Here is a 25,731-nt window from a genome sequence, read left to right on the forward strand (position 1 = left end):
GCTGGCTCCCCGTCACTTTTGTTTGTAGATTTTACTATGAGATATTTGCTGTGTTGTACACCGTCCGTAAGTCTCGCAATCTTTTTTGGAATCTCTTGTGCTGCTCTTTTGTACCCCACAGCGTAGATTTTGTGACAGATCATCTTCAATATTTTTTTCATTTTCTCAAATAATAATTATTTGCTGTAACATCTGACATGTTAGATAATTTCCTCATCCAACATGTCCGACTCTGTGGCGTCACGTTTCATCTTGTGCCTTTCGGGACTCAGTGCTCCAAACAAGGTTATGCACCACAAGTGAAGATAGCAGGTGATTAAGTGTGAGGAACCGGGGTTCAAAGCCTCGTTCCTACAGGATGGGCAAAATCTGCTGCAACTTCCAATGACTTGCTGTGGCGACTCCTGTAAAACGGAGCAACAGGTCCTGACTCGACACAGCCCGTTATCCTGACAACAGTAGAATAGTGGTTTTCACAACATGTTATAATGACCATTCCAGGAGAGATGTGACTTTTTCCAGCATCGTCATTTATTACAAAAATACCCCTCCACAGTGTGTGTTCCTGGCTTTTCTTCATTATCAACTCCCTTTGAATTTTCGTCGCTCTCTGCCACTTTCTTCCCTCAAAACAAACATGGAACGTGTTTGATCCATAGACCATATACCGTCCGTGTGGCTTGATCTCGGTGATCAAAGCTGTAAAGTCTTTTCCTCGTGTCGTTTGAGTTCAGAGCTTTTCCGCTCATGCAAATGTCCACATCCCAACGCCAAGAGCTTGACACGATGTTTATCCACGCGAATCCACTGAGACTCACTCCATTAAACCATCAAGAATGCAAGTCTTTTTGTCCGCGATATCATCGGCTGTAATTGAAAGTGATAGTATTTTTAGCATTCACCAGACCAACAAATTGCACAGTCCGGTGTTGTTTCTTTCCTCTTTTCTTTCTGCTTTTAAATTGGTCTTGTTTGTCTTGATGCGATTCAAAGATTCTTTCTAGATCAACAGCTTTTAACACATTGGAATCCTTTTCATGTGGTTGAAGGGGAAAAATGTTGTGCTTTCCCACTGCAGTTTAACCCCTATTATTTGTGAAGTAATTACACTGGGCGAATTACAAATCTTTCTCATGAACTCTGTCCACTGTTGTGGTCGCTCTGAAGTGATCTGTCACATTCACAAATACTTTACTGACCATGGAGTAGTCCTCTAAGCTTGTTGTCAGCTGCAGCTGTTAGTGGCTAATGACTTGAACGATGTATTTTGTCATCATGCAGTTACTTTAGAGTAATCACAGTGTGTATCATGAGTTGTTGCTTGACCTTTTGTTGCTTCTTTCTTGCAGTTCCAACCAAGTGATGACAGCTCAACTCAGTGGCCGTCGTTGTTTTTTTTAATTTGTCCCATTGATAGGTTAGTAGGATTTAACTGCGCCCACAGGAACCAAAAGGATTTATGGTGACGCCTGGTGATCATTGTAATTATAACACTACAGAGGGAGAGAGTCAGTCTCAGTACTAGTGTACAGATTAAATGAGAAGTAATGTTTCACGACCAAAAGTTTCATCATTTTCAAACAAAAATGTTTTAAGTACTTTAAATCAAAATGTAACTGGTGGAGATTTGCTTTAATAAGGCTTTTGGCAAAGAGTAATTGTGTGTGCATGACTAAGTGGGAAGTGGAAAAGTTCTGACTCACGTAGTGTACAAGATATGATCCAAAAATTGCATTATTTGATGATTTCAGATATAGACTTCTTTAATACTTTATCATCCTCTGAGCCCACTGGAAGGTGAAGGTCGGCCTTTGAAGAGGACGTCCTTTGGTAAGTTCTGTTTGTCATTGAAACTTTTTGAGTTTCACTGATGGAAGAAAAAAAAAAAAAGAAGAAGATGTCTGACCTGGTTTATTCTTGTGCAAAGGCTGTAGATCAGAAAGTTTTTGGCCTGCCTGGTCCTTCAGTCAACTTGAAGCCTGTCAAAGCGTCTGACGCCACATGACATTATTGGCAGAAGTTGCTGAGGTCATTTGTCCTCTCTCTGACAGATGGAGGGATGCTGAGAGGAAGTGTGGCACACCCTCCAAATGCCCCGGCTGATAAGTGACCTCATTACAGCTCCACTGGGCATGTTTTTCTTATTCACAGAGCAGCATGATGATGGCTGGCTCCCCGGGGGACCTAAACTTTTGATCAGTGCCAAGTTGTCCGACTTTCGGAGAGTTTTTCTTTTCTTGGCACGCGCTGCACAATCAGTTTCCAGGACTATCAATACACCAGCACACACCCTGAAAGGCTCCATATCTTCAAGTCCTCCAACATTGGCTGTGCAGAAGAAAGTTCAATCCTTTTCAGTGTTTTGTTTGGGATGACCGAAGAGAAAATTACTGTTAAGCCAGCTTACCATTAACATGTTATGTAAGTCTCCTTTATCTGGCCCTCGCTCTCTGACACACAATACATGAAAACGCCCCTCATAAGAACTACCCTAATGTAAGCCTTACTATGCTGTGTCCGTGCCCAGAAGCTCTTAGTCTTGGAGGACTTTTGGTTTGAGTGCCGCAGCTGTAAGTAATTCTCCTGCTGCGTCCCTTTAGTTTAGGGCTTTTTTATTATTTTTTATTTTTTTTCTGTCTTCGTCCTCCCATGTGTCTGGAGAATGTAAATATCAGGCGGGAGGCCAAACGTCTGCCATCCCAATCTCTCCTACAGCAGATATGGTGATGAAAACAAGGCTGCACCGACCCCCGAGTCTTTGCCTGAAACGGTCAAATGTACAGCGAGTGTAAAGTGTGATTAGCCCTCAGATCATAACGGCACCAAATTGTCTTGACAGTTTAATTCTTTCCTGAAGGTATTCTAACTCAATGTCAGCGTATCAGCCATCGCAAGCTGAACTTGATGTCATACAGGGAAGTCACATAATGAGAGCAATGCTCACAATCCAAAGCGTTTATCTTATGAAATATCTTCTATTGCCGGTGTCAGGACTCGAAAGATCTTTGGTCAGGCGGTCTGTTGGTCATTCGACAGCACTTTGCCTCAAAACATCACAACAACATCTGGAACAGATGTACTGTGGTGAAATGTTTCAGTTTCATTTCTTTTTTGCGCACTACAACCATTTCTAATAACCATGTAAACCTTTCATTCTCTTGAATTACTATATTTTATGAGAAAAACCGAGGTGGTTAGCACTCCCACCTTGCTGTTAAAATATTCCTGATTCTCATCCAGACTTGGGAGCTCATTCGTTCTGTGCATGTGTGGGGTTTCTTTTCCGGGAACTCCAGTTTTACGGTCCAATAATGTGTTTGTGGTTAATTGGTGTCGGTAGGTGTGAATGTCGGTATGTTTTGTCTCCCCGTGTTTATGCTCGGATCAGCTCGAGTTCCAGGTGACCCTAAGCTGGGAAGTAAGAAAATGGATGGATATAGATCCAAAACCAAGAAGGAAGTTTGAAAGAGGGGAAAAAAAGAAGTAGAAAAGTTTCACATTCATTTGATGGCGTTTCAATCTGACACTTTGGTGGGTTTTCTCGACCTGTCTATAGGATGAGTCAACGCTTCCGTGATCCCTCCCAGATGAAGCACGTTATACAAATTGGATGAGACGTTTGAGTAGTTCTTTTCTGCTTCAAGTTGGCTTCACCTTTTGTTGCCTAACACACAGAGGACAGGAAGTTGAATAAAATATTGATTGTCATAGTACTACACCGACCCTCAAGAGCAAGATGGGAACTTTTAATGAATTTAATGCACGGGTTGGAGGTTGTTGTTGTTGTTGTTGTTGCTCATTGAGCTTTGTTTCTCGATGAACAAAATCCATGAACACTGTTTCTTCAAAGATGAAGAAAACATTGAAGGATTACAGGAAATCTGCAGATCAGATTGGTATGAAATGTTACCTCTCTGGAGGACACGCCCTTTTCACTTTAGGGAAACTTCCACTTCCAAAAGCTTCCTTGTAGCAACACAAAACTGATCTTCACTTTTCGTCACTAATCCAACGAAAAGTCATTTTTTTAACCAGGGTTTCTTTTCACTGGAAACTCTAAGAGAATCTAACATTTACCGGCCCAAGCTTCCCGGAGGTTAATCCTTTCTCCCCCTCACAGGTGAAGTTGAAACACGTCTCTATTGATTTGTAGTCCCTAGAGAATAGTTTTGTTTGCAACTTATAAAAGCAGCACAGTGTTAAAAGTTTATCTTCATCATATTTGCTGGACAGAATCAAACACTCTGGAAAACGATACTCAGTGACATTATGAGGCCAAACACTTTTAGCTCCCCGCTCACAACAAGGCTGAGAGGTGAGAGCAGAAAGTGACAAGGCGTTGTGAGATCTTCTCCTGAGACCTCAGCCCTTTCGTATTCTTTTCTCTCATTTCAGTAAACACACAAACATGCCAGCTGAAGTTTTTTTTTAAAACCTAAATTCCTTGACCCCCCCCCCCCCCCCCCAAAAAAAAAAAAACATTAACCTCCACCCAGTCCCAAACTCTGTAACTGATTTTTCAACCCCAAAATCCCATGGCCCATTTTCTCCCTCTTATTCCTTTCTCTGCTGAAGAATTTGAAAAAAAAAATGAACTCCAGATGTGTCTGAAGGAGCCCTGTGGGAAAAGAGCCAAGAAGAATTTACTGCTGACAGAACACAAACATTGACTTCATCAAACATTGTGAGCATGCTCTGATGCTCTCCACATGCTCACCTGGGACTGGCAGCCATGCACTGACAGCACAGCAACATTTTACCAGCCAGGCCCTTTATCTTCTTACGCCACATGCTGTTTGGTATCTGAAATGAGGAGGCGCAAGGAGGCTGGTCATGGTGGTTTCTATCACCAGTGAGGCAAAACATCATCACAAAAAAAAAAAAAAGGTTTGTGTTTACACAGGCCTTTAAATGATAAGTCGGTATCGAGACAGCAAAGATTCACGGTGCCAATCAAATGTAAACGTTTCTTGCGTGCCATGTGAAGGAGCTGGACGGGAGTCTGGAATCCCTCTCGGGGGCCTCTTGTGTTTTCATCCAGTAACCAGAGTAACAGCAGAAGGAGGAAGCATGAGACAGGACAGAAAAATGGAGAAAATGGAAGAAAAAAAAAAACAGCGGGGAGGAAGATTGTTAAAACTTTTACTGCGTGATTGACTTTAAATCTCAGGTACCACACTCATTCTTGCTGAAACCCATATTTCCATTGGCACCTGGCCAGAGGCTTTGACCTTGCTCACTCTCCTTTGGCAGCTGCTTGCTGGTGACCTTTCAGGCAATGAATACATGTCTCGGGAGAAAGATCACTTACAGAAAGCCGTCACTGGCCTTTAAAAGAAAAATCACCTAATTAAGCATAACTATAATTCATGAAATCATCAATATGTCTGTGTAGTTACAGTCCTTCCTCAGCGCTGACCCCCAGTGTGAAGAATGTGATTCACCGGAGGGAGCGTCAGGCTGGATTGCTGCTATCTAGTCTGCGCCAAGCAGCACTATAACAGAGCTACAGGCTGATCCAGAGGAATCCTGTCAGTGGGTCTGTCTCCTCCTCGGGCGTCCTCAACACCACAACATGCACAGCCTGACTGGAGGGGAGCGATCATCAAGGATTTGGCAATAGCAAACTTACTTAGTACAAGTAGAAGCGTTGCATTGCAAGTACTTTTATGGAGCCCCATTGCATATGGATGTAATACTTTGCTGCTTTAGTGGCGCTGTTCACAGAGTAGATTTACAAATTAGACCTTCTGGTCCACACAATGTCCAAATGACTTTGATGTACAATACTTAAATCAAGGAATTGTTTGGCAGCAGGCAAATTGCTCCGCACGTTACATTTTGACTCATCGTACCTTTTTGTAAATGTCATTGAAAACCATTTATTCCAAATCACTCTCTAAATTCTGTTCACTCACATGTCGCAATCACAGGCTGGCCAAAGGTGTAGAAATGAAAGTAACTGACAGCTTTAAAGAACACTCAGCCTCTGACAGGCTCGGTCTGCTCTAATAACTAACTCTAATCAATCTTGCTTGTAGTGATGGGTGAAATAACGGTATGACGTGAGGCTTGTCACATAGAAAACCTACGGAAGATCATCAGTCGAGAAACTGGGCTCCAGGGCAGTTCAGCTTCTTGGAGCTTTTGTTTGTTTTCACAACTTCGCTTGTTTGCTGTTTACTGCATTTCACTTGGCGTAGTCTTGCTCTGTTTACCACCGTTTGCAGTAAAAAAAAAAAAGCCCTGAAAACATAATGTACTCTTCAGGCAAAGTTTAGCAGCTAAATAGCCAGATATTTCCCTCAGGGCTGAAAGCAAAACAGACTTGAAAGGGAAGAATATTGGACTTCCATTCATTAGCAGAACACAGAAAACTCTGGCTGAATACTAATGAGGCTGAGCCCATCAGGGGCTAAAATAAAATCAATTAATGTAGTTTAAAACAAAATACAAGAGAGTAGACATTGACAGATATTCTTCAATTAGATGCAGCATAGATTGACACACTGGTGGTGGTTGTGTACACATCAATTCAGTTCTTGATCGATTATTCCGTGGCCCTACAGCTGTGAGCTTTCTTCATCCTCAGTGTGCATGATATTGATTGTTGAAATCGTGATTTGACATGGGACACGTGCCCTGTAATTTCCACTTACGTATTTTTATTTATAATTTTTTTTTTTGTAAGTGAAAGATGCACATTATCTGATACACCGTTTCCACACAACGTATTACCTGACTTTACCGTATCTTTCACATGTCGAGATGGAAGGTGTGGTGAAAGCAGTGTTTTGCTGCTAGAAAACTGCTAAAAGGCGCTTCTGTCCCCATCAGACTCACTCAACTGTAACTCTACTGTATATATGCTTTGTTTCATCCTAATAGTAATGATCAGTTGGGTAAGATAGAATTGCTGAATGTCATTGGGATGCAATGAAAAGCAAAACTGGTTAGATGCTTTTTTATGATTTGAACTTGCAATGCAAGTCTCCAATGCAATAAAATGTGTGTTTTTATGTAATTAGTTACACGGGCGAAATGGTTTTTGTAATGTTTAGCGTCATTATAACAACATTATATATAGATTGATCATAAAACACCGGGTGGTGTATGGAGTTTATAAAGTTCATAATATGTCCTGTTTGTGTCTTTATCATCAAACGCTTTTTTCCACAAAATGCATTAGGCTGCATTAGTTCTGCCGCGGGGCATTGGGGTAAATTGAATGCATATTGTTTCATGGGATTCATTAACTGAACTACCTTCTATTAGTTTCATATTGGGTGAATGAAAGCAGAGCAACCTGAGAAGAGGTTTTACAGTTTGTGCAACACAAAAACCAAATCAGTCCCCCACTCATCCCAAATGTTATAATATAACCAGAAAAATGTGTTTCAGAAACAGTTTGGTTAAACCTGATATGGATAAAGGAAAACAAGAAGTCGTGATTATTATTTCCATGACACACAGAACTAAAGATAACAATAAATGTGGGATGGAGAAAATGTGGGGAAAATGTGAACCAGTTAGACAAGCCTTCTATCTCTTCACCCTCACACGGCCCTCTGAAAACAAGTTATTAGAAGCATATGTCTAGAAGGGAGCAATGGGAAACCCAAAGCACAGGTAAGATTTCAGAGTTAAGAAAGATTTATTACCAGCCGGCCACGCTCATGGCTGTGTAGAGTATAAATGTGACTGCTGCGCAAATGATTTTGATGTATTATGTACGTGAAAGTGAAGATCAACATTATTAAACTGGAAAGGAGAAACAACCAGAATTATTTCATGTGTTGCAAGTTGCATCAGCTTTCAGAGATTGAAATACTTTTTTTGTGGACGAATGAGACATAAGGCCTTAAATAAAAAAGAATTATCTTCATTTTGGCACTTCTTCTGCTCCACCTCACTCGAGGCAACGGAGATGCCGGAGTGATGCCTGGCCTTTCTCCTGAGCTCTGGGAGGAAAATCCTGTTTAACGTCTCCACAATAACATTCCCTGGGGTTATTTATTCAGGAATGTTAATGTGCTTAGAATCTGCTGGCCCCTGTGGCCTCTGACACGGGCTCCTCTGGGTTTTCCTATCAAGCGTTCGATCTAGCACCGCACAAGCTCTTTGGTGCCGCTTCCATCTGTTTAAACAACAAAGATTGATGCAGCAGGAATCTATTGTCGACCCTGCTGTCAGACGGCGACGACTATCTGGTTGTGCAGGACTCCCTGCGCGATGGCGCACTGCGCATTTATGTTTGGTTTCAATTTAGCGTCACAACATGCACTGCGGAAGCTGATACATTTTAATGTTTGCAGGGCCTTCAACAAAAATTCATGGACTTCCTAGTATGCCTGTCACGCTCCGTAAATACTGTATGTAAGAGTCTTGTCAGTTCCTGGACCTGTGCTTCATGTCATGGTCTGAATAAACACAACACAATTACAGGATGTAAATGGGCCTCTGCATCCATATGAGATCCATTACTTTTCCACACTCATTTAATCTCTCTGTAGGTCTCTAAATGGAAACAGATGCACAGAGCTGCATGATCACCTAACTAAAAATTCACGCGCAGCAGGAATTATCAACCAACAGTTTCTCCTTTTAGCCTGAGTGTTTTTCCATCACATTTTTTTTTTTTTTTTTTTTTTTTAGATCTTCGGAGAGAAACGAAAAAAAACCTATGTTAAATGGTTGGAAACAGTTAACATGGCTTCTCCATGACATTTACAAACTTGTACATAGAAAAACTTGCAGGTTCAAAAAAAGCAAGAAAATTTGTGTTTGACCGATCATTTCAACAGGTGCCGCATTTAGAAGGAACGTGCAGTTGTGGGTTCAACTGCAGAGTTGAGTATGTGGGTTGCGCACATGAAAAAGTTGCCCAATTCCTCTGCCATTGTCCAACCCCGAAGGTTCTTTTACTGACATCGATTGGTAACTGGTGGCATTCCCATAAATCCACAATTGGTCGGCCACACTCTGTCCTCCGAGATGAAGGCTCCCATCCCCTCACAGTGGGGTGTCAGAGAGTATCACCAGATTTTGGGAGTGGAGAGGATGGCGCAGCTTGCCAACGGTCTCGGTCTCGGCCCCATTGAACTCATTCATTCATTCATTTTCTTCCGCTTGTCCGTTTCCGGGTCACGGGGGTGACAGTCTGAGCACTGTCACCCAGATCACAATGCACCGATTAAGAACCTTCCTGCAGGTGGTGAGCCCACGGGAAGGTGACGCCCGGCGTGGGACACGAACCCACTACCCCTGAGATTGTGAGTCTCATGCTCTACCAACTGAGCTAGCCCATTGAACTGTTGCGGGATAATCTTTAGTGGGCTGGTCGTACCAGAGCTACCAACAAAACCACTTTTGCTGATTTGTGACAAATGTTGACTGAGGAATGAGATGCTTCCTACAGCAGTGTGACCAGGATGGTGACCATCAAGAGGAGGCGGTGCCAGGCTGTTGTAGCCCGTGTTCTGCCACTCTTAAGGTTCTCTAATTGTGAAATAACCCGTATTTCTTGTCTCTTGTAACTTCAATAATCCAATCCACTAAACAAGAGTCAACAGCAAAGAAACGCTGTGTGGGTGCAACTCACACTCACGTCTGCTTCTCTCTCTCCACAAATATGTGTTCCTCACAAATGTGGCACCATGTTATTAAACAATAACAATAACAATCACGAGTGTACTTTTATTTAATCTAGCTTTTTATTTATAATACAACTCTAGAAACAATAGAATATCTGAGTTCACCAAAACGCTCAGCGTACATACAAATGATGACATCCATATACAGCAACCAGGCATTTGCTCTTAATTGAAATTGTATTGTCATGAAACCACAATTTAGTTTACTGGCTTAAGTCAGAGATTCCTTTCAAAACTTTTATATGGATGCAGACACCAACAAGACGCCAACAAAAAGGAGATTATGTGTAAAAGTACACAGAGATATATTTTGGTACTTTCATATCTATTTTATGTGTGGCAACATAGCAGTTCATATCTTATCAAATGTTTTGCTGCCTGTGTGCAGAGAGAGCTTGACGTTGCAAGTCATTTTCAAATTTACTATCCAACTTTTCCTCCAACGCCACCTGTGAAAGCAGGTGAAACGAGCTCCATCATTCATTTTTACATTCTCCTCGATTTTTTATTATATTTTTTTTTCCACATCTGAGGGCTTGATTTTTTTTTGAGGAAACTTGAAGGTATGACTGAGTCTTTTCTGGTCTAATTGTGCTGTGAAAATGTCGCGGTCCCTGCCCTCACTAACTCACTTTGTGTGCAGGTGAGTAGCCTCCACAGGCCATGTGAACCTGGTGGATTTCCTGGCCCAATGGCCTCATTTGTAAAGAGGTTTCTTTTTTTTCTTTTAACCCTGGACTAAAACATGCATTCCATGCTTCGGGCTTACTCACAGTATTATATTAGGCTTCACCATCTTGTCCTTTTTAAGATGAATGTGCACTCTCATTCTCTGTAGTCTACATCAGTGCATGTGGTTTCCTGTCTATGGCACTGCTCTTTACATCCTTCAGGTGGTTTGATTGAATTAAAAAAAAAAAAAGAAGAAAAAAAAAAAAACCAGGGCAACTCCTGTAATAAAACCCACATCCTCATTATGATTTGCAGTAAATCACATTTAATTGCGCAGACAGCTGCAATAAAATCTTATCTGCTCATAATACCGGTCTTTCAATGACATCCTTATTTTGGCCACTTTTTACTGTTTGTGTAAGTTTATGATTTCCCTAAAACTGGAAGTCAGAGGCCCCTCCGCTCATAAAAAAATAGAATTCTTTCTGTGTGTAATGTTTTTATTCTAGGGTCTACCTCATGTAATGCTGTAATGCTGACTTCAGGGTCACTCTCATGTTGCCTAAATGTGTTTAATAATTTACACCCCAATCCCCTTACCCCACTACGTGTAATCTGACTTTATTACCTCCCTCACTCTAACCTCTCACTTGTTTTTTTACGCCAAGAAATTGTAAAAATGCCGCATCACGGATGACATATATGCCCCCTGTATGCGGCGCCTCCCAGGTGAAGTCATGGAAAGGGTTCACAGCATTTCGTGCATATTTGTCAAGAAACTTAAACATTTAATGGCTGCAACTATCCTATAAATCACCAGAATACATAATCTTTATGATATTTCACCACATTCGATGACCTCAGCGTGTTGACTTAAGCTCAGGTTTTTAGGGTTGCTGAAAGTTTGACAGGATCGTTGGAGAAACCCGATCTGTTTAATTCTTATAAAAACAGGCCTAATGAACGTAATCCCAGAGGGGAAAGAATCAGGCCTGATTGTGCAGATGAGAATGTCTTCTGATGCCTGAAAGAAAGCCCTGGAAGGGTGAGTCCCTACTACCATCTAAAGGTCTTTGGAGAAACTGCATGCATCCAAACTTCAGCCGCAGCTAAATCCTAAATACCAAGGTCAAAGGAAGATCCATAACAAATGGGAATAGCTATTTGAGGTGTTTAATTTTTGATTGTCATTAAATCAAAAGTACAAGCAAGGTGCAGGTGATTCCTGGTGAAGCAAATGGTGAAAACAAGATATTTCTTTGTTTGATGAAAGATTTTTTTAAATTTTTTAACATAAAGTAGCCTACATTACGAGACATTAAACTGTTTGACTATTGTGGATACGAGATGATTTCCAAAAAATTACATAAATACCTGAAAATCCACTGAATCTGTAAACACTTCATGAGTTTTTCACTGCGGGTTAACCTGAGTAAGAGAAAGCTCATTTGTGTTTTTTAGGGTGATCCACAACGTCCACCTACTAAAGAAAAATTAACACATTTCAATACAAGCCTGGCTCACGTCACCTTATTTCGCACATTTTTCCGCTGTTTACCTGGATATTGTCTGCTGTGACTCAAGCGCTGTGGCCGCAGAGCAGCTCTGGTGAAATCAGCCACAGCATTCTGCTCCCACACTGAGATTTAAGAGTGCGGGCGACATAAATTTACGGGCCTTTTTATGAGCAATAAACTGCGGTACGACCCACTGATAGAGGTAAACACTGAGACAATAAATTTTGTTTTCGTTAATTATGCATAACATCATTCCTTTAAGTCTCCCTCCTCTCAGAAAGGTTTTCTTCCTCCTTTAGAGAGGTTAAAAAGAAGAAGTGCTTTCTAACGTTCATCTGCTCATCCGGGAAAATGTCACTGTGCCCATTGAAAAATGAAACTTCACCTGCGGAACCACTGTGAACAGGTGAGCACTTCAAACACCCACTGCACATACACAAGGTACAAGGATTCTTGCAAGATACACGGGCCACTTTGTGGGAACCACATCAAACTAATTGTTTCAGAAAGTGTGGAGGATGAACGCATGGACACACAGGAAGAACATGCAGAGCTCCATGCAGCAGGTCTCACAGCCACACTCAAACAAGGGTTTTCATTGTTGGAGTGACCCGTACGCTTCCATTAAGTATTACATCCATTTTTGACTTGACAATCTCTTGGATCTTGGATATATATTTATCTCAATAGAACATATATCAAATGACAAAAGTTTAATATTTTATCTTTGCATTCAAAGTATACAGAGTTTTTATCTACAGACTGTTTGTTGACCAATGATTTACATTTGTGCCATAATCATAAAGAACAAGTACATTTATGATTGTCCTAAAAGCTGACATGTTTATTTTTGGTGTGAACTCACTTCCAGTCATTCCCTTTGTAAGTCTACGTAAACTTAACAACACGCACATTTTTTTCAACAACTGCTCTGAAGTTCAGGATGCACAGGAACCCCCCTAACTGTCGCTCTGATTCTGAAATTCATTAATAGCCTATGCTGCGGTATGACATGGGGTAAATAAAAATAAATGATCTATTTTAGTGTGTGGCAGATGTCAGCCCCCCACCACCACCCCCCCACCCCCCTGCCTTGATCATAACCATGTCTAAATGTGGGTCACGAGCAGCTGCACAGACTCAGTCTGTTTGAAAACTCTTCCATGCGGGAATGTAGAAAATACTTTTTTTTTTTAAGGCATAAACAGAAAAAGGTGTCTGAATATTTGTACAAGGCAGTGAAATCAATTCACTAATATTTTGCGTACTACTGTATATGTTGATATACATTTTACTCACTTAAACTCTATCAAATGTATGTGAGGTTGTGATTATTCCCAAAACATATAGGTTGTTGTGGTATATATTCTTAGAAGTACTAGTTATATCGGTTTCTCCATGTTACTCTGTGAAAATAAAGTTAACTAACTTTAAAGGCACAAAATATACAATTTAAGACCAGCCTTTTTTATACATTGGGGTGGCTTTATCACACAATCTTTTGCACCACTCTCTTTCACTATCGTACTTTGGATCAGGTTGAGACTTTGGTTAACTTCAGTTACGGTATATCAGCACCGCATCACAAATTTGTCTTTAGGAGGACATCAAGACTGTTGTTTTTTTTTTCCACATTCGGCTTTCTATAAAACATTATTTTGATTGATGTTGAGCTAAAATATTACATATATACAAAATAACAAACAAATGGACAAGTTGACGTAAACCAGCAAAGACAGAAAAGGAATGGAGCTCAGTGCAAAGTAAGGTCTCCCAGTCTAAACCGATAGCAGCTTTACTAGAGAATGGTCCATGCTGACCTGAGCCAGTCCTAATAGGCTTTCTAAAATGGCAAAGTTTTAAGTTAATCCAAGCTTAACTAATACTAGAAGCTGATTCCACATAGTGGGGCCTGATAACTGAAAGCTCTGCCTTCCAGTCTCCTTGTAGAAACTATTAGAACAGGTAGGTCAGCACTCCGATTAGCAGATATTTAAGATTTGTTTAGTTGCTATCAGCATGTGATGGTGGTAAATTCAAATGTAGTTCACTTTATTTGAGGCCACATTAGCTGTTTGGATTAAACTCGAACTGAAGCATCCACCATCTCCTCCATCCAGGTCACCAGGCTGTCTGATCCAAGTAGTCCAATAAAAATAGTCACCACGTGATGATACAAGCACGTGATGCCTATACTCTAGCCATTATATACAGCATATTGAGACTATGTCGTACGTGCTCGCGTCACCAGCAGCCTGGTGGGTGCACACAGGTGCTTCCCCATGTGACCGCTGGTATGCAACTCCTACCATTGTTTAAGGACAACACAGAGCGCAGTTCCAGCATCCTGTTACGGACTACATAGCAGCAATACCTCTGCAGCATGAATTGTGACAGCATTCAACAGACACACGGGACTTGCCGGTTCACACTTCCAGCGTTTTCATGGCTTGTTTTGCGCCTCTGCGGAGAGTTTTTCTGTCCCAGCCGTGTTTTAACCGTGGACAGTTCAGGAATATTTTACTTGTTGTCTGTTGGTTAGAGTGAGGGGTTTGTCTATGTATGAGGCTCACACACTGGGATTTTAATTTATCGGTGGTGATCAGGGAGGTTTAGGTCATTTTACGCACGGTATTTTTGGATTTCTTTTTTTTTTTTCCCTTTCTTGGAGTAATAAGTTGACACCTCGATGGCGGAGGAAACGCTCACCGACCCCTTTCCTGATCTAAAGGAGTTGGAAAATAAGACCGGGAGGAAAATACCGGAGAGTCTTCTGATTTGGATGAGGGATGCTGCGGAGTGCGAGGACAGCTGGAGGTCTGAAGTGGCACAGAGAGGAGACCAGAGCCCTGCTTGTGACAGTTTTATTGACAAAATCAACAACCTAAAACAAGAGATGGTAAATATGTCTGTGGTGTTTCCCAAATGTTTCGCATGCATGTTTCTAAATGGACCATGTTGTCCCCTTTCTGTCTCATGGGCTTACACCACAACTTGCACAACTTGTTTCAGCAATCCTTGCTCTGTTTATCCTGCCGACAAATCTATTCTGATGTGCAGAAATGTCAAATGTCCTAATTCTGTCCTCAACCACTTCACCTGCTCATTACTTATTTGTAATGACAGACATTGTCACCTGTCACCTCACCACTCCCCTCAGGTGTCTGCTCTCTCATTTCACCTTGTTCACTAGGCACATTCTGACTGGATTCCTCTGCTCATGCCCCTCAACCTCAGCTTCTTCACTCATACCTCTCATATCTGATGAGGGTAGGAGCATCAGACTCTGGGTATCAGGAATGCAATGATATTTACAGCATGCATGCACTGAAACACCTCTCTTATCTCTCACACATTCCTGAGACGCAAAACACACGGCTGTTGTTATATTTGCACTTGCATCAATTTGATCCGGGCTAATTCGTTGCTGTTTTCCTCAGAGGTGGCTCCGTTCTGCTGATGTGAGGATTCTGCGCCAGCTGGTGGCTGTTCATGAAGGCATTGAGGCCATGCGCTGGCTGATGGAGGAGCGAGGGACCCTAACAAGTCGTGGCAGCAGCTTAACGGGGAGCCTGAGCAGTCTTGCCACTGTGGATGAGCACGGACCCTCGATGTCACCCTGCAGGTACATTTGGAAACTGTCTGTCCTCAGGATTTGACAACAAAGATGCATTTTTTTTTTTTTTATTTCTTAACCCAAATTAAATATGGTGATCCTTCATTATGTCCTGTAACCTTAGCATTACAGTGCAATAAATGCTAAATCACCTTGTATTTTACATTTTAGTTGTGGCATGTCACGGAATGCAAGTGGAAGATAGCGACAAGTGGAAATGCACTATTTATGTAAACATTTAAATAACTTTTCCATTACAGATGTAACAGATGGCCAAGCAGAACGTCCTCTAATCCCAATGTTGTTAGTTTGATTACCATCTCTGTCTGTCCATGTGCTGAAGTGTCCAAAATTGTGCTACTTTAACACACACCTGGTTAAATATTTCTACTGTCGCCCCCACAGAGAAAGCTCAAGTCCAATCTGTGATCAGGATTTGACTGAAGCCAAAGATGAAGAATCAGCAGATCAACAACTATCTCATTCAGACAGCGGGAATTCAAATCACCAGAGATACTTAGACACGCTGAGGTTGAAGTCCAATGAAACAAGAAATGCAATTCTCTCCAGATCCAAACAAGATCAGTTATCATTTAGTCCTTCAAAGAATTTGAATATCACCAGTTTACCAAAGCCTGAGCAACTGGACTCAGTTTCAGCACCACTGAAAAACGTCAAAGACGATGCCAACGTCGTCAAAAGAGCTCTGCTCAGGTCGAGCAGATCAAGAAGAGAACAAGAAGATGCTGCTATTTGTTCCCCCACTCAGGATTCTGGAGAGTCACATGCTGCGCACCAGAGTCAGGACAGTCTCACAACATCTCAGACCATTGAGGAGGAAGACGTTGCATTATGTAAAGAAAAGCTTTTGCTGGGCTACGATACTCAGTGGTGTTGGGTGGAGTCCCAGGATGATGTAACATTTTTATGATTTCCTAGAAACAGGATTAATATCTGTGATTTTTGGTTTGAAGTTATTTCTCAACAACCAACTCCCAAAGAGACAGTGGGACTCAAAATGCACTTTAAAGCTCTTTTAATGCGTCCTTGAGCTGGCTTTCTTATTGCTGAGTGATTCATGTGATACATGTGTGTCTTTTTGTGCCTTGCCAGTGCTATCAAAACTTATATGTTGCACACTGAATATATAAAAGAATCTGTCAAAAATGTTTTTTTTTTTTTTTTTTCACTCTTAAGCTATGGCAGTTGTTTTATTGAACTGATTTTAAACAATTTTAAGGTTAAGGTTGTATGGTGGGAGATTTATTAACCTTTTAATGGAATACAATAATTTATTGTCTGTTCTGTTTTTTAATAAAAATAAAGAAACACATTTTTTGTGATTGTTCTGCATATTCTTTCACATAACTTTGGAATTTTGTGCACCCGTAGATATGATGCAACAAAAAAAATCAAAGATGATCTTGAAGAGAATGTCATAGTTTTGATTAAAGTTGTGATTGGATTTTATGCGTTTGTCATAATAAACACAGCAATAAATACTTTGTATTGTCTTTGAATATGCACCAATCACTCATGTGGAGGCTCAGGGAATAACTGGAAATGCAAAGGAGGCAGCTGTTTTGGGATTCCAGTGTTTGCTTGTTTGATTCTGTTTTTTCCGATTGGACTTGAAGGCAGCGCCTGGTGACCGACGTGACGTCACATATTTACATCCTGATCCGGAAGTGTCGCGCAGATAGTTTCACAGCGACTCCTGAATGTGACAGCTCAGGTACACACGGAAAGATGTGATGATTTGGACACTTGAAAGGGAAACATGGAAGTTGGATTTCTACGTGGTCTCATTTTGGTCGTCCTGTCGGCTTGGACTTTGGGAGACGGTGAGTTTGGCGAAGGATGAACGGCGGTGTTAGCACGTTTGCTAACAGTGGAGGTTTTCTGCTTCGAAGTTAACACGAATCGACACGGTTGCACATTTGGACCCCTCTCGCCTTTACAAATGAGTCTGAAGGTGAAAGTGTGTGTGTTGACAGGGTCACACAATCACCAATGATTATTATGACTTAACCGGGGAAATGTCAGTACGTGGCTGTCATGGTTGCATTATGAAAGTTCAGACTTTGACATCAGTGTGGCTGGGTTTGTTCCGGTGTTTTGGATTAACTGGTTTTCCTGTTAACTGGTGACCGTAGCTGCGAGTAACAGCAGGTATTGAAAAGAGAATCACAAAAGATACGAAACTTCTAAACGTTATTGTTAATGCAGTTAAACGGCGTTCGCCAGGACAGTTACGGATTTCTGTCAGGTCTTGAGCATCTGCTTTTATCAGCGACAGTTAGTCGGTCACCAGTTAACAGGAGAACTAACGAATCTTTAACACCGATTTCTGTTTCTTACCGTGTGTGGCTCGCTGCTCTTATATTATAATGTCTCATTGTGTTCCTCAAGTGCGTAATTCATTCAAAATATCCAATATTTAATATAAAATACTTCACAGTCTACACAATATTCATAGTTTGATGTAGCTTTGCTTTCTGTAAAACTATACCCATTGGTCATTTTATAATTTGTCCTATATTTATGAGATAATGTGAATTAAAAACTGAGTGCAACATTTTCAACTTTTGTCTTTTGTAGTTTCAAAAAAAAAAAAAAAATGATAAAATTAAATACAACAACTTTTGTTTTTAAGACTGACACAAGATACCCAAAATCATTTTAACACAATTCAAACCTTCATCCTGTTTGGTCAAGATTTTTCAAGTTCGGCATATTTTTAAGGTTCAAATTTCTCTAAGGGTTTTTTTTTTCACATTGTTCTTTGATACATTAAAGAATTAGATTTTTTTTTTAATTTGTCATATTGATATCATAGTTGAAATAGTACAGTTTTCATTTCAAATAGGAAAGGTTTCAGTGTCTCAAAAATAGAATAATGATGATTTCTTTCAGAATAATTTAGTCAGTACCCAAAAGCAGCCAAGGCTGATAAATGAATAACTCTCATCTACTGTCCTTTGCTACAATGTCTCAAACCGCTTGAACATTTAAAGGCAAGCAGCCCCCTTTTTCAGTTCATAAGAGAAAAAACTCAGGTATTGCACAAACATGGAAATCATAATCATTAATTTTAATGTTAGTAAAGTAGGTGAAATAAAGACAATAAGCTCTTTTTGGTTTTACAGTCTGCGATGCTGAAATATCAACCTGTTAGCTCAACACTGTAGATCCACAAGGCAGGACCATGTGATCTGCTTGGTCCTGTGGCTGACAAAACCTGTTTCACGGTTCACCTCGCCTCCTTTCTTTCAGGCGATTAATAAAAACACTGTGCCATACACTGGATAACATGGGAATAGAGAAAAAACCATATGGGAAATTCAAGATGGTCAGTGAGTTGCTTGTCTCGTAGCAATAATGTCGTGAGCTGAAATCCCGACCATGGTTTCTGTAGAGTTTCTAGGTTTCTCCAGATTCCTGCCACAGTCCGAGAACACGCATGTTCGGTTAATCGGAGACCCACTCGAGTGTTTTTGTAACATTCCCTGTCTCCAACGACAGATGGGGCGGTGACGTTTGTGTCAGAACTCTCCTCCAAACCTGCTCAGAAGTTGTCCAAGTATGGATGGTATGGCAACGTGAGACTGCAGAGGTTTCAGATCCCAGAGGAGACGGCCGTTGCTCGCTGGCTGTTCTCTGTGACGAAGGGCCACAACTTTTACTGTGGGCAGCACAACGTCTCCATGTAAGGAAGGTCCCCGTGAACATTTCCACCCATTTTCCATCCAATTCTATTTTGATTCTCAATTTTTGCTTCATATCCCTTTGTAATTCATGTAGTTTTCTCAATTTCTTGCCTTATAATAAATGATCATCTCTTCTTAAATGTCCTTTGTAGTCATATTCGATGGGGCTCTCCACCAGTCATAAATCCAACTGGGTCCATGTTTCCCAATGCAACACTGTGGAGCGCCTGTTTGTCTCTGACACTCCCGGTAACGTCACAGAGCTCCGCAACTTATAACCTGTCTGACCCGGCTCCAGGCGACTGGTACGTGGCTGCTCACTTGCCAGAAGATGATGGCCGCATCGAGCAGAAGGTTTGTATTGAGCTGAAAATGTTGAAAGCTTGTGAGATTCTTTTTTTTTTTTCTTTTTTTTTTTAAGAGATTAGCAATGCTGCTGTGCCAACCTTTGCTTAACTTTTAACAGTGTGCATTACCAATCATACTTAAATTACAGATATTTTGCACTCATGAGCCAAGATACTTTCTCAGGTTTTCTGTGTGTTCTAGTTGTTGAATTCCCCTTTGAGCCCAGCCTGTTTCCCTGCAGCCGCATGCAGGTGGAATACTTTATGTAAAGTTGCTGGACCACATTCTTGGACGTTGTTTTTCTTGCAGAGTCACGGATGCTAGTTTCACTCTTTTGACCAAAGTCGAGCCTTGGGAATATGCTTTTATTTTTGTTTTACCTTAATTGTATATATTATATATATTGTTTGTGTATATATATTTATTATTATTATCGTGTGTGCAACTCTGTGTCTTTTGTCTGATTTATAATCTTTTATCTCTGTAAACTGCACTGATTTTCCAAGAGATATGTACACCAGAATATCTCTATATAATATTGGTTTTGTGTGTCTGTCTAGGGCTTTCCGTCCTGTTCCTTTTTCTTCCAGCCTCAGTTATCAATCAGAAGAGCAGTGGACACTCCCATATTACCGCAGGGCACGTTCCTCACACAGACAGCCGCCCCCGACAATCCTGCACGCCTCAAGTAAGAAGTGTCACTTTGTCCTCCTGCACTGCTGCTGCTGCTGCTGTTGTTGTTGTACATGGAATTCATTAGTCTTTTTGTTTCAGATTGCATGTTCCAGAGTTCGCCTCTTCTCTCTCGGTGTCGGTGTCCGGCTGCTCATCAGAAGAGGGTGCAGGGGGCGGAGACTGTTCGCTGGTCCTCAGGCTCGGCTCGGCCTCGCTGCAGCAGGGCCCGGTGACGGCGAACTGCTCGGGGACCGGCTGCTCGGCGGCGCTCTCCAACCCACCTTGGGACACGTGGTTGCGAGTTGTCGTGGAGAGCAACCAAGTCAACCGCACTGTGACCTTCAATATTGTTTCTAATTACACGGGTGAGCAGAGAAGCGCGCGTCGCCAACTCAGGTTTCACCCAGGCTTATGTTCAATGATGATGAAACACAAAGTATGAAGAAGAAAAATCCGAGTAGGGTTTACGGTTTGCACTTCAGGAGAAAAGTTAGTTTAATATACTGGTTGAGGACATTTTGTTTAAATGACAAAGTGTAATTATTTCTATATGTGAAAAACATTATCTTCAACATTTAAACTTGATCCTCAATGTTTCATGCTTCAATGTTGAAAAAAAAAAAAAAAAAAGAAAAGTATTTAGTTCTGACAAAAAATATTCCAATCTGCATCTAATCTGTGTCTTTTCTTCATAATTGCCTGCCTCTCAGTGGGATGTAAGCCACAAAGCGTAGGCCTTAAAGCAGATGATGACATCAACATTCTCCGTGGCAACAGCAGCTTCCCCAACTCGCCGTTGGCTGGAAACAGCTCGCTGGGTCCAGAGGGAAGCGCCCCCATCAATGAATCGGCGTCGCTGATGACTCCGCTGCTGGCGTCGGCGTGCGTGTGGAGTTTCCCTGTGCTGTACGAGGAGGTGGACGTGCTCTCGCTCCGGTACACCCCCGTCAATGGACCAAACGTCAGCGTTACAAACACGCACCCCACACTGCTCACCTACCCCCTACCCACACAAACCACCGGTGGCACGCTCAACCTGCAGCTCACACTCAACACTGTGAGCAACACCCAGTCCCTGCACTCTTGAAACATGAGCAGTCAGAGTTGAGAGTCCTGGTTGTTTTGCTATAACACTGCCGTTTGTGTTGTGAACATGTAGACTAATTCAACGCTGGGGAACAGCAGCAGCGTGGTTGCTTGCCTCTCCCCCTGGGCTCCAGTCCTCCAACTCAACCACTCTCAGCCCTGCCGAACAGGTAAAGCACTGCTGGCTCGCACACAGGAAGTAAGACATGGGATGTTTTTAGAGAAATTTTTAACCGGATGAAATTATTTAGTATTTTAAAAGAATTGGACATTTAAGTCTTCAGTTTCCTCAAGCAGCTGTGATTTAGAATAGAATAGAAAATACTTTTCTTCAGGGGGAAATTCTTCAGATTCAAATATAGATCATTTGTACATTTAAACGTTGTTTTGTTGATCATTACTTAACTTGTACTTTACGTTCTATTTATATAGGGAACCTGCCCGAAAGTTTTATGTAATGTAAGTTAATCTATTAAAAAAAAAAAAAAATTACTTATGGCAGGTTCCTTCAAGAAAACAAATACTTTACTAATTTGTTCAAGTTTATCCTCTATCTCCTGCCATTTAAACTGTAACCCATCGTGATGATAATTGAATGACTCAACGTGTGGTTCAAAACTTGACTGGATATATTTTGAAAAACACACAAAAAACTAACTTAAACCCACCGATTGACCCACAGCTTTGTTTGGAGGTTATGGTGTCGTGGTGAACATCAGCGTTCCTAAAGAGGTGATCAGGCTGCCTTTTCCTCAATCAACAACATGGTACCTCACTTTGCAGCTCTTATGCAACAGGTAAGACTCACGTGCACCTTGTAGGAGTTATAGAAAGTCTTGATACTCCACTATGATTTCATCCTATATACAAAAGTGCATGCGTATAATACAGATAACAGAATGTGTTAATTAATTTTGCCTCTGTGGTTCTTCCAGCAGTGACTGTGGCAACGCGTCAGTTGTGTCTGTGGTCCCGGAGGTGTTTATCAGTGCCTGTGTGGAGGACTGTGGGACCTATGGAGAATGTAGACTGCTGAGATCCTACAGCTACCTATATGCATCGTGTGTCTGCAAGGCTGGTGGGACATGGACACACAACACATTTATTCAGAAAAAAAATACCTAAATGAAGAGGAAATACCTGCATTTTTAATTTGATTTCAAACTTAAATATAAAGGAAAATTTACATTTTTGTTGTTTAGTTTCGCTTCCTTTTTTTTTTTGAATAATCAATGGGACACACTGCTATTGCTATAACCTTACTGTCGCATAAATGTTGACTTTGTTCAAGCTAAATTATTCACAATATTATCTCCGCCAGTCATTTATTAAGTGTTTGCAGTGATGCAGGTGAGGTTCCACCTGTGTTTGCAGGCTGGAGCGGTTGGGGCTGCACCGATGATTCCACAGCTCAGTCGTACGGCCAGCAGCTGGTCGCAACCCTGCTGCTCACACTGAGCAACCTGTCGTTCCTGCCCGCCATCGTGGTGGCCATCAAGAGCTGCTACATCACCGAGGCCTCCGTCTACCTCTTCACCATGTTCTTCTCAACGGTAAGGCACAAAGAACCGCCGTCTCTCAATGTAGTCGGGCAGCATTGCAGCGCTGTACTCACAGACGGGGATGTTTTCTGCTGCTTGCTTTTGCAGTTCTACCACGCTTGTGACCAGCCGGGCGTGGCGGTGCTGTGCATCATGGACTACGATGCCCTCCAGTACTGTGACTTCCTGGGGTCCATCTGCTCCATCTGGGTCACCATCCTGTGCATGGCTCGCATCAACGACATCTTCAAATATGTGAGACACTCATTTCTGTTGTCCTGCTTTCTGGAGGTTTTCTTCACACCAGCTAATGTGTATTTACTGTGCTTTTCTTGCCGTTTTATCTGTGTGTAGACGCTGTTTATGCTCGGAGCTCTGCTGATAGCCATGTCCATGCAGCTGGACCGCAAAGGCCTGTGGAACCTGCTGGGCCCTATCCTCTGTGCCATCATGTTCATGGTCATTGCCTGGGTGAGAAGCGCCTGCCTTTTCTGTAACGTGCGCTAACGGAGAGTCTTTGCCAGCTTTCTGCGTCGGTACAGATGTGTATCACAACAATTTTTGTTCACAGGTGTATCGGGGGGTCCGTAGACGCCACTGTTACCCACCTTCTTGGCGACGCTGGGTCTTCTACCTGATCCCGGGGGCAATCTGCGCCTTAATTGGAGTTTGTTTATACATTTTTGCCGAGACAGGGGACAACTACTACTACACACACTCGCTGTGGCACATCCTGGTGGCCAGCTGTGTGGTGTTCCTGCTGCCGCCGAAACAGAAGAAAAGGGAAGATTTGGGCTGGAGCCAAGGCTGGAGCCTGAACTGGAGTTGGGACTGGAGACCCCGTGTTTGTGGATATACGCTCTGTCAGAACGGCAAAGACGAACTCTACACTGTCACGTAGCTGATTTACAGCCGCTCCTGATGTTCTAAGTGTGTCGGTAGGAGGGTTCAAAACAGCACTGAGAGTCAAACACTACAAACAGGCACAAGCTGCCTGCCAGAATTTTCCCAGACCGTCAGGATTCTGATTCTTGAAGGTGTCCGAAGAGCTTAAATGAAATATTTCAGAATCAAGAGAGAGTCCTATATTCTCATAGGTCTACAAGTTTCCTTTTCCACTGTTCCAATAGTTGTGAAGGTTTTTGTCTATTTGAATATCAATATGTTCTAAATCAGACTTTAACAGCGAACTTGTGGACCTCCGTCACGAAACAGAATGAAACAGTCCAAAGTGAACCTTCAGAGACCTCCACAGAGACGCACTGCAGCACCTCAGGTGAGAACATCATACTCTTCAGGTAACAGACCTCCGGACCTTTCACCTCACGAGCGGTCGGTGCATATTATGTATGTACATATTTCACTAGAATAGGAAATTAATGTGTAAATTATTTATGAAGAATGGCACTTTGTGGACCACTTTAAATCTTTTTATTCAGTCTGTGTGAGATATTACCCACCGCCAGTGAAACCTTCCTTATTCCTCGACCCGTGCATATGAAGCTCGGTTCAACCTTCTGATTCAATGTAAAAGTCATTTTTATATGGTCTGCTTGGCGGAGGACCTTTTTATTCTCTCTGGTCGTAAAGAGCATGCAGAAGTAAACTCTGAACAAGAGCTGAAATTAAAACGAGGCTGGTGTCGAATTACAACTACTCACTGCCTCAAGTCAACGGACTCATCGTAGAGTATTTTGTTGAAATTCAAGCATTAAAGACCCATTTTATAGATGCACGTATAGCGTTCAGTGCATTTACACCATTGTGTGGTTTTCAAAGAGAAATCAGTTAAATCTAATGAACAGCCCCTCATTATCTCTCATTCTCGCATATTTTATGCCTTTTTATATTTTCATTGGCGGCCTCAGTTACAGATAAGATTTTGTGCCACGCAAGCCTCACTCTACACAACATACAGTGCAATATCTGAACTTGATCATCATTTGTTAGGTTGCCTTTGGAGCGAAGAAAGACTTTCTGAGACTTGATATCCTTATGCAGATTTTTTCTCCTGGGCTTTTGTCGTCACTGGCATTGCCCTTTAACGTTACTCCGTGTGTGTGTCTGTCTGCGGTGGTTTCTCCTCAAATACTCCACTGCAGCTTTCAGTGACGCGCGGATGTGAATATGACCCATAATAATCTCGGGTGCACGCGCTTGGAACAATTCTGTTTCTACCCTCAATCACTTCCGAGCACTTTTATGATTGCAGATTTAGTGTAAATATCTTGTATGTATGAATCGACACTCCAACGAATGTATATTGAGACTTCCCTGTCTGGTGCCTCCTGTTTCATCCGTCTCTGAGTGAAAGTGTACGACTGTGTGTGACCCCACTGTACATTTTCCTTACTTGGTTGTGTGCGGGGCTTTTAATTTGTGGCGTTTCTTTTAGAGTGTCCCACCCTGTGACAGTTGTTTTTATCGGGATGTTGCACATGTTCAAATTGAATGTTTCTTACTGTCGCACGTGCATTGCCTTCCTTTCTTTAATTGTTGGAACCTCACGTGTACAATTCCATTTAGTTTGTTTTCACATTGAAGTGGGAGTATGGGAAGCTGTTTCTCCAACTGCGGCAGACTGTAGCTCGCATTGCAAGGATGAAATAAACGCCGTGCCCAACTCTGCGCCGGATAATTATGTTTCAGTCTGATGAAAATGAAAATTGCATTTATACTACCGAAAAATAAATCAGTTGCACAAGAGGAAATGTTTGATTAGATTGGTATTTATTGATTTGTGTACAGACGTAGTTTCGGTCTCTTTCTCTCCTCAGACACATCACACACACAAAGAAAGATACTGACACACCAGAACATGGGTGGGGAATCGAGGGAAGCAGATTACTATAATCCTTAGAAATGTAGTGTGCGTGTGTGTGAGAGAGAGAGAGTGTTTCCCTGTGTTCCCAC

At 41.8% G+C, this 25,731-nt stretch overlaps 2 protein-coding genes across 2 annotated transcripts; both read left to right on the top strand.

Moving 5' to 3' along the window:
* The first annotated feature begins 14,152 nt into the window (after positions 1-14,152).
* On the top strand, positions 14,153-16,952 carry LOC308120142 (uncharacterized protein). Its single transcript, XM_080480574.1, has 3 exons — positions 14,153-14,741; positions 15,283-15,467; positions 15,864-16,952. Exons 1-3 carry the CDS (start codon positions 14,532-14,534, stop codon positions 16,387-16,389), a joined length of 921 nt encoding a protein of 306 aa, XP_080336700.1. The 5' UTR covers positions 14,153-14,531; the 3' UTR covers positions 16,390-16,952.
* A 178-nt stretch (positions 16,953-17,130) lies between these two features.
* pgap6 (post-glycosylphosphatidylinositol attachment to proteins 6) lies at positions 17,131-25,589 on the top strand. Its single transcript, XM_080488157.1, has 13 exons — positions 17,131-17,302; positions 18,984-19,167; positions 19,321-19,522; positions 20,077-20,204; positions 20,291-20,556; positions 20,902-21,248; positions 21,351-21,447; positions 21,960-22,074; positions 22,213-22,355; positions 22,652-22,830; positions 22,927-23,073; positions 23,173-23,289; positions 23,390-25,589. The coding sequence occupies exons 1-13, from the start codon at positions 17,239-17,241 to the stop codon at positions 23,717-23,719; spliced, it is 2,319 nt and encodes a 772-aa protein (XP_080344283.1). The 5' UTR covers positions 17,131-17,238; the 3' UTR covers positions 23,720-25,589.
* The last annotated feature ends 142 nt before the right edge of the window (positions 25,590-25,731 follow it).

This window comes from Lipophrys pholis, assembly GCF_963383615.2.
Source record: "Lipophrys pholis genome assembly, chromosome: 1".
In the NCBI taxonomy this organism is placed as follows: domain Eukaryota; kingdom Metazoa; phylum Chordata; class Actinopteri; order Blenniiformes; family Blenniidae; genus Lipophrys; species Lipophrys pholis.

What these genes read in the sequence shown, in the direction of transcription:
- LOC308120142 (XM_080480574.1), top strand. Translation starts at nt 14,532, where the DNA reads ATGGCGGAGGAAACGCTCACCGACCCCTTTCCTGATCTAAAGGAGTTG. An exon ending in ACAACCTAAAACAAGAGATG is followed by an intron (nt 14,742 to 15,282) that starts GTAAATATGTCT and finishes TGTTTTCCTCAG; the next exon opens with AGGTGGCTCCGTTCTGCTGA. An exon ending in CCCTCGATGTCACCCTGCAG is followed by an intron (nt 15,468 to 15,863) that starts GTACATTTGGAA and finishes TCGCCCCCACAG; the next exon opens with AGAAAGCTCAAGTCCAATCT.
- pgap6 (XM_080488157.1), top strand. Translation starts at nt 17,239, where the DNA reads ATGGAAGTTGGATTTCTACGTGGTCTCATTTTGGTCGTCCTGTCGGCT. An exon ending in GGGCAGCACAACGTCTCCAT is followed by an intron (nt 19,168 to 19,320) that starts GTAAGGAAGGTC and finishes TGTCCTTTGTAG; the next exon opens with TCATATTCGATGGGGCTCTC. An exon ending in TGCAGCTCACACTCAACACT is followed by an intron (nt 21,249 to 21,350) that starts GTGAGCAACACC and finishes GTGAACATGTAG; the next exon opens with ACTAATTCAACGCTGGGGAA.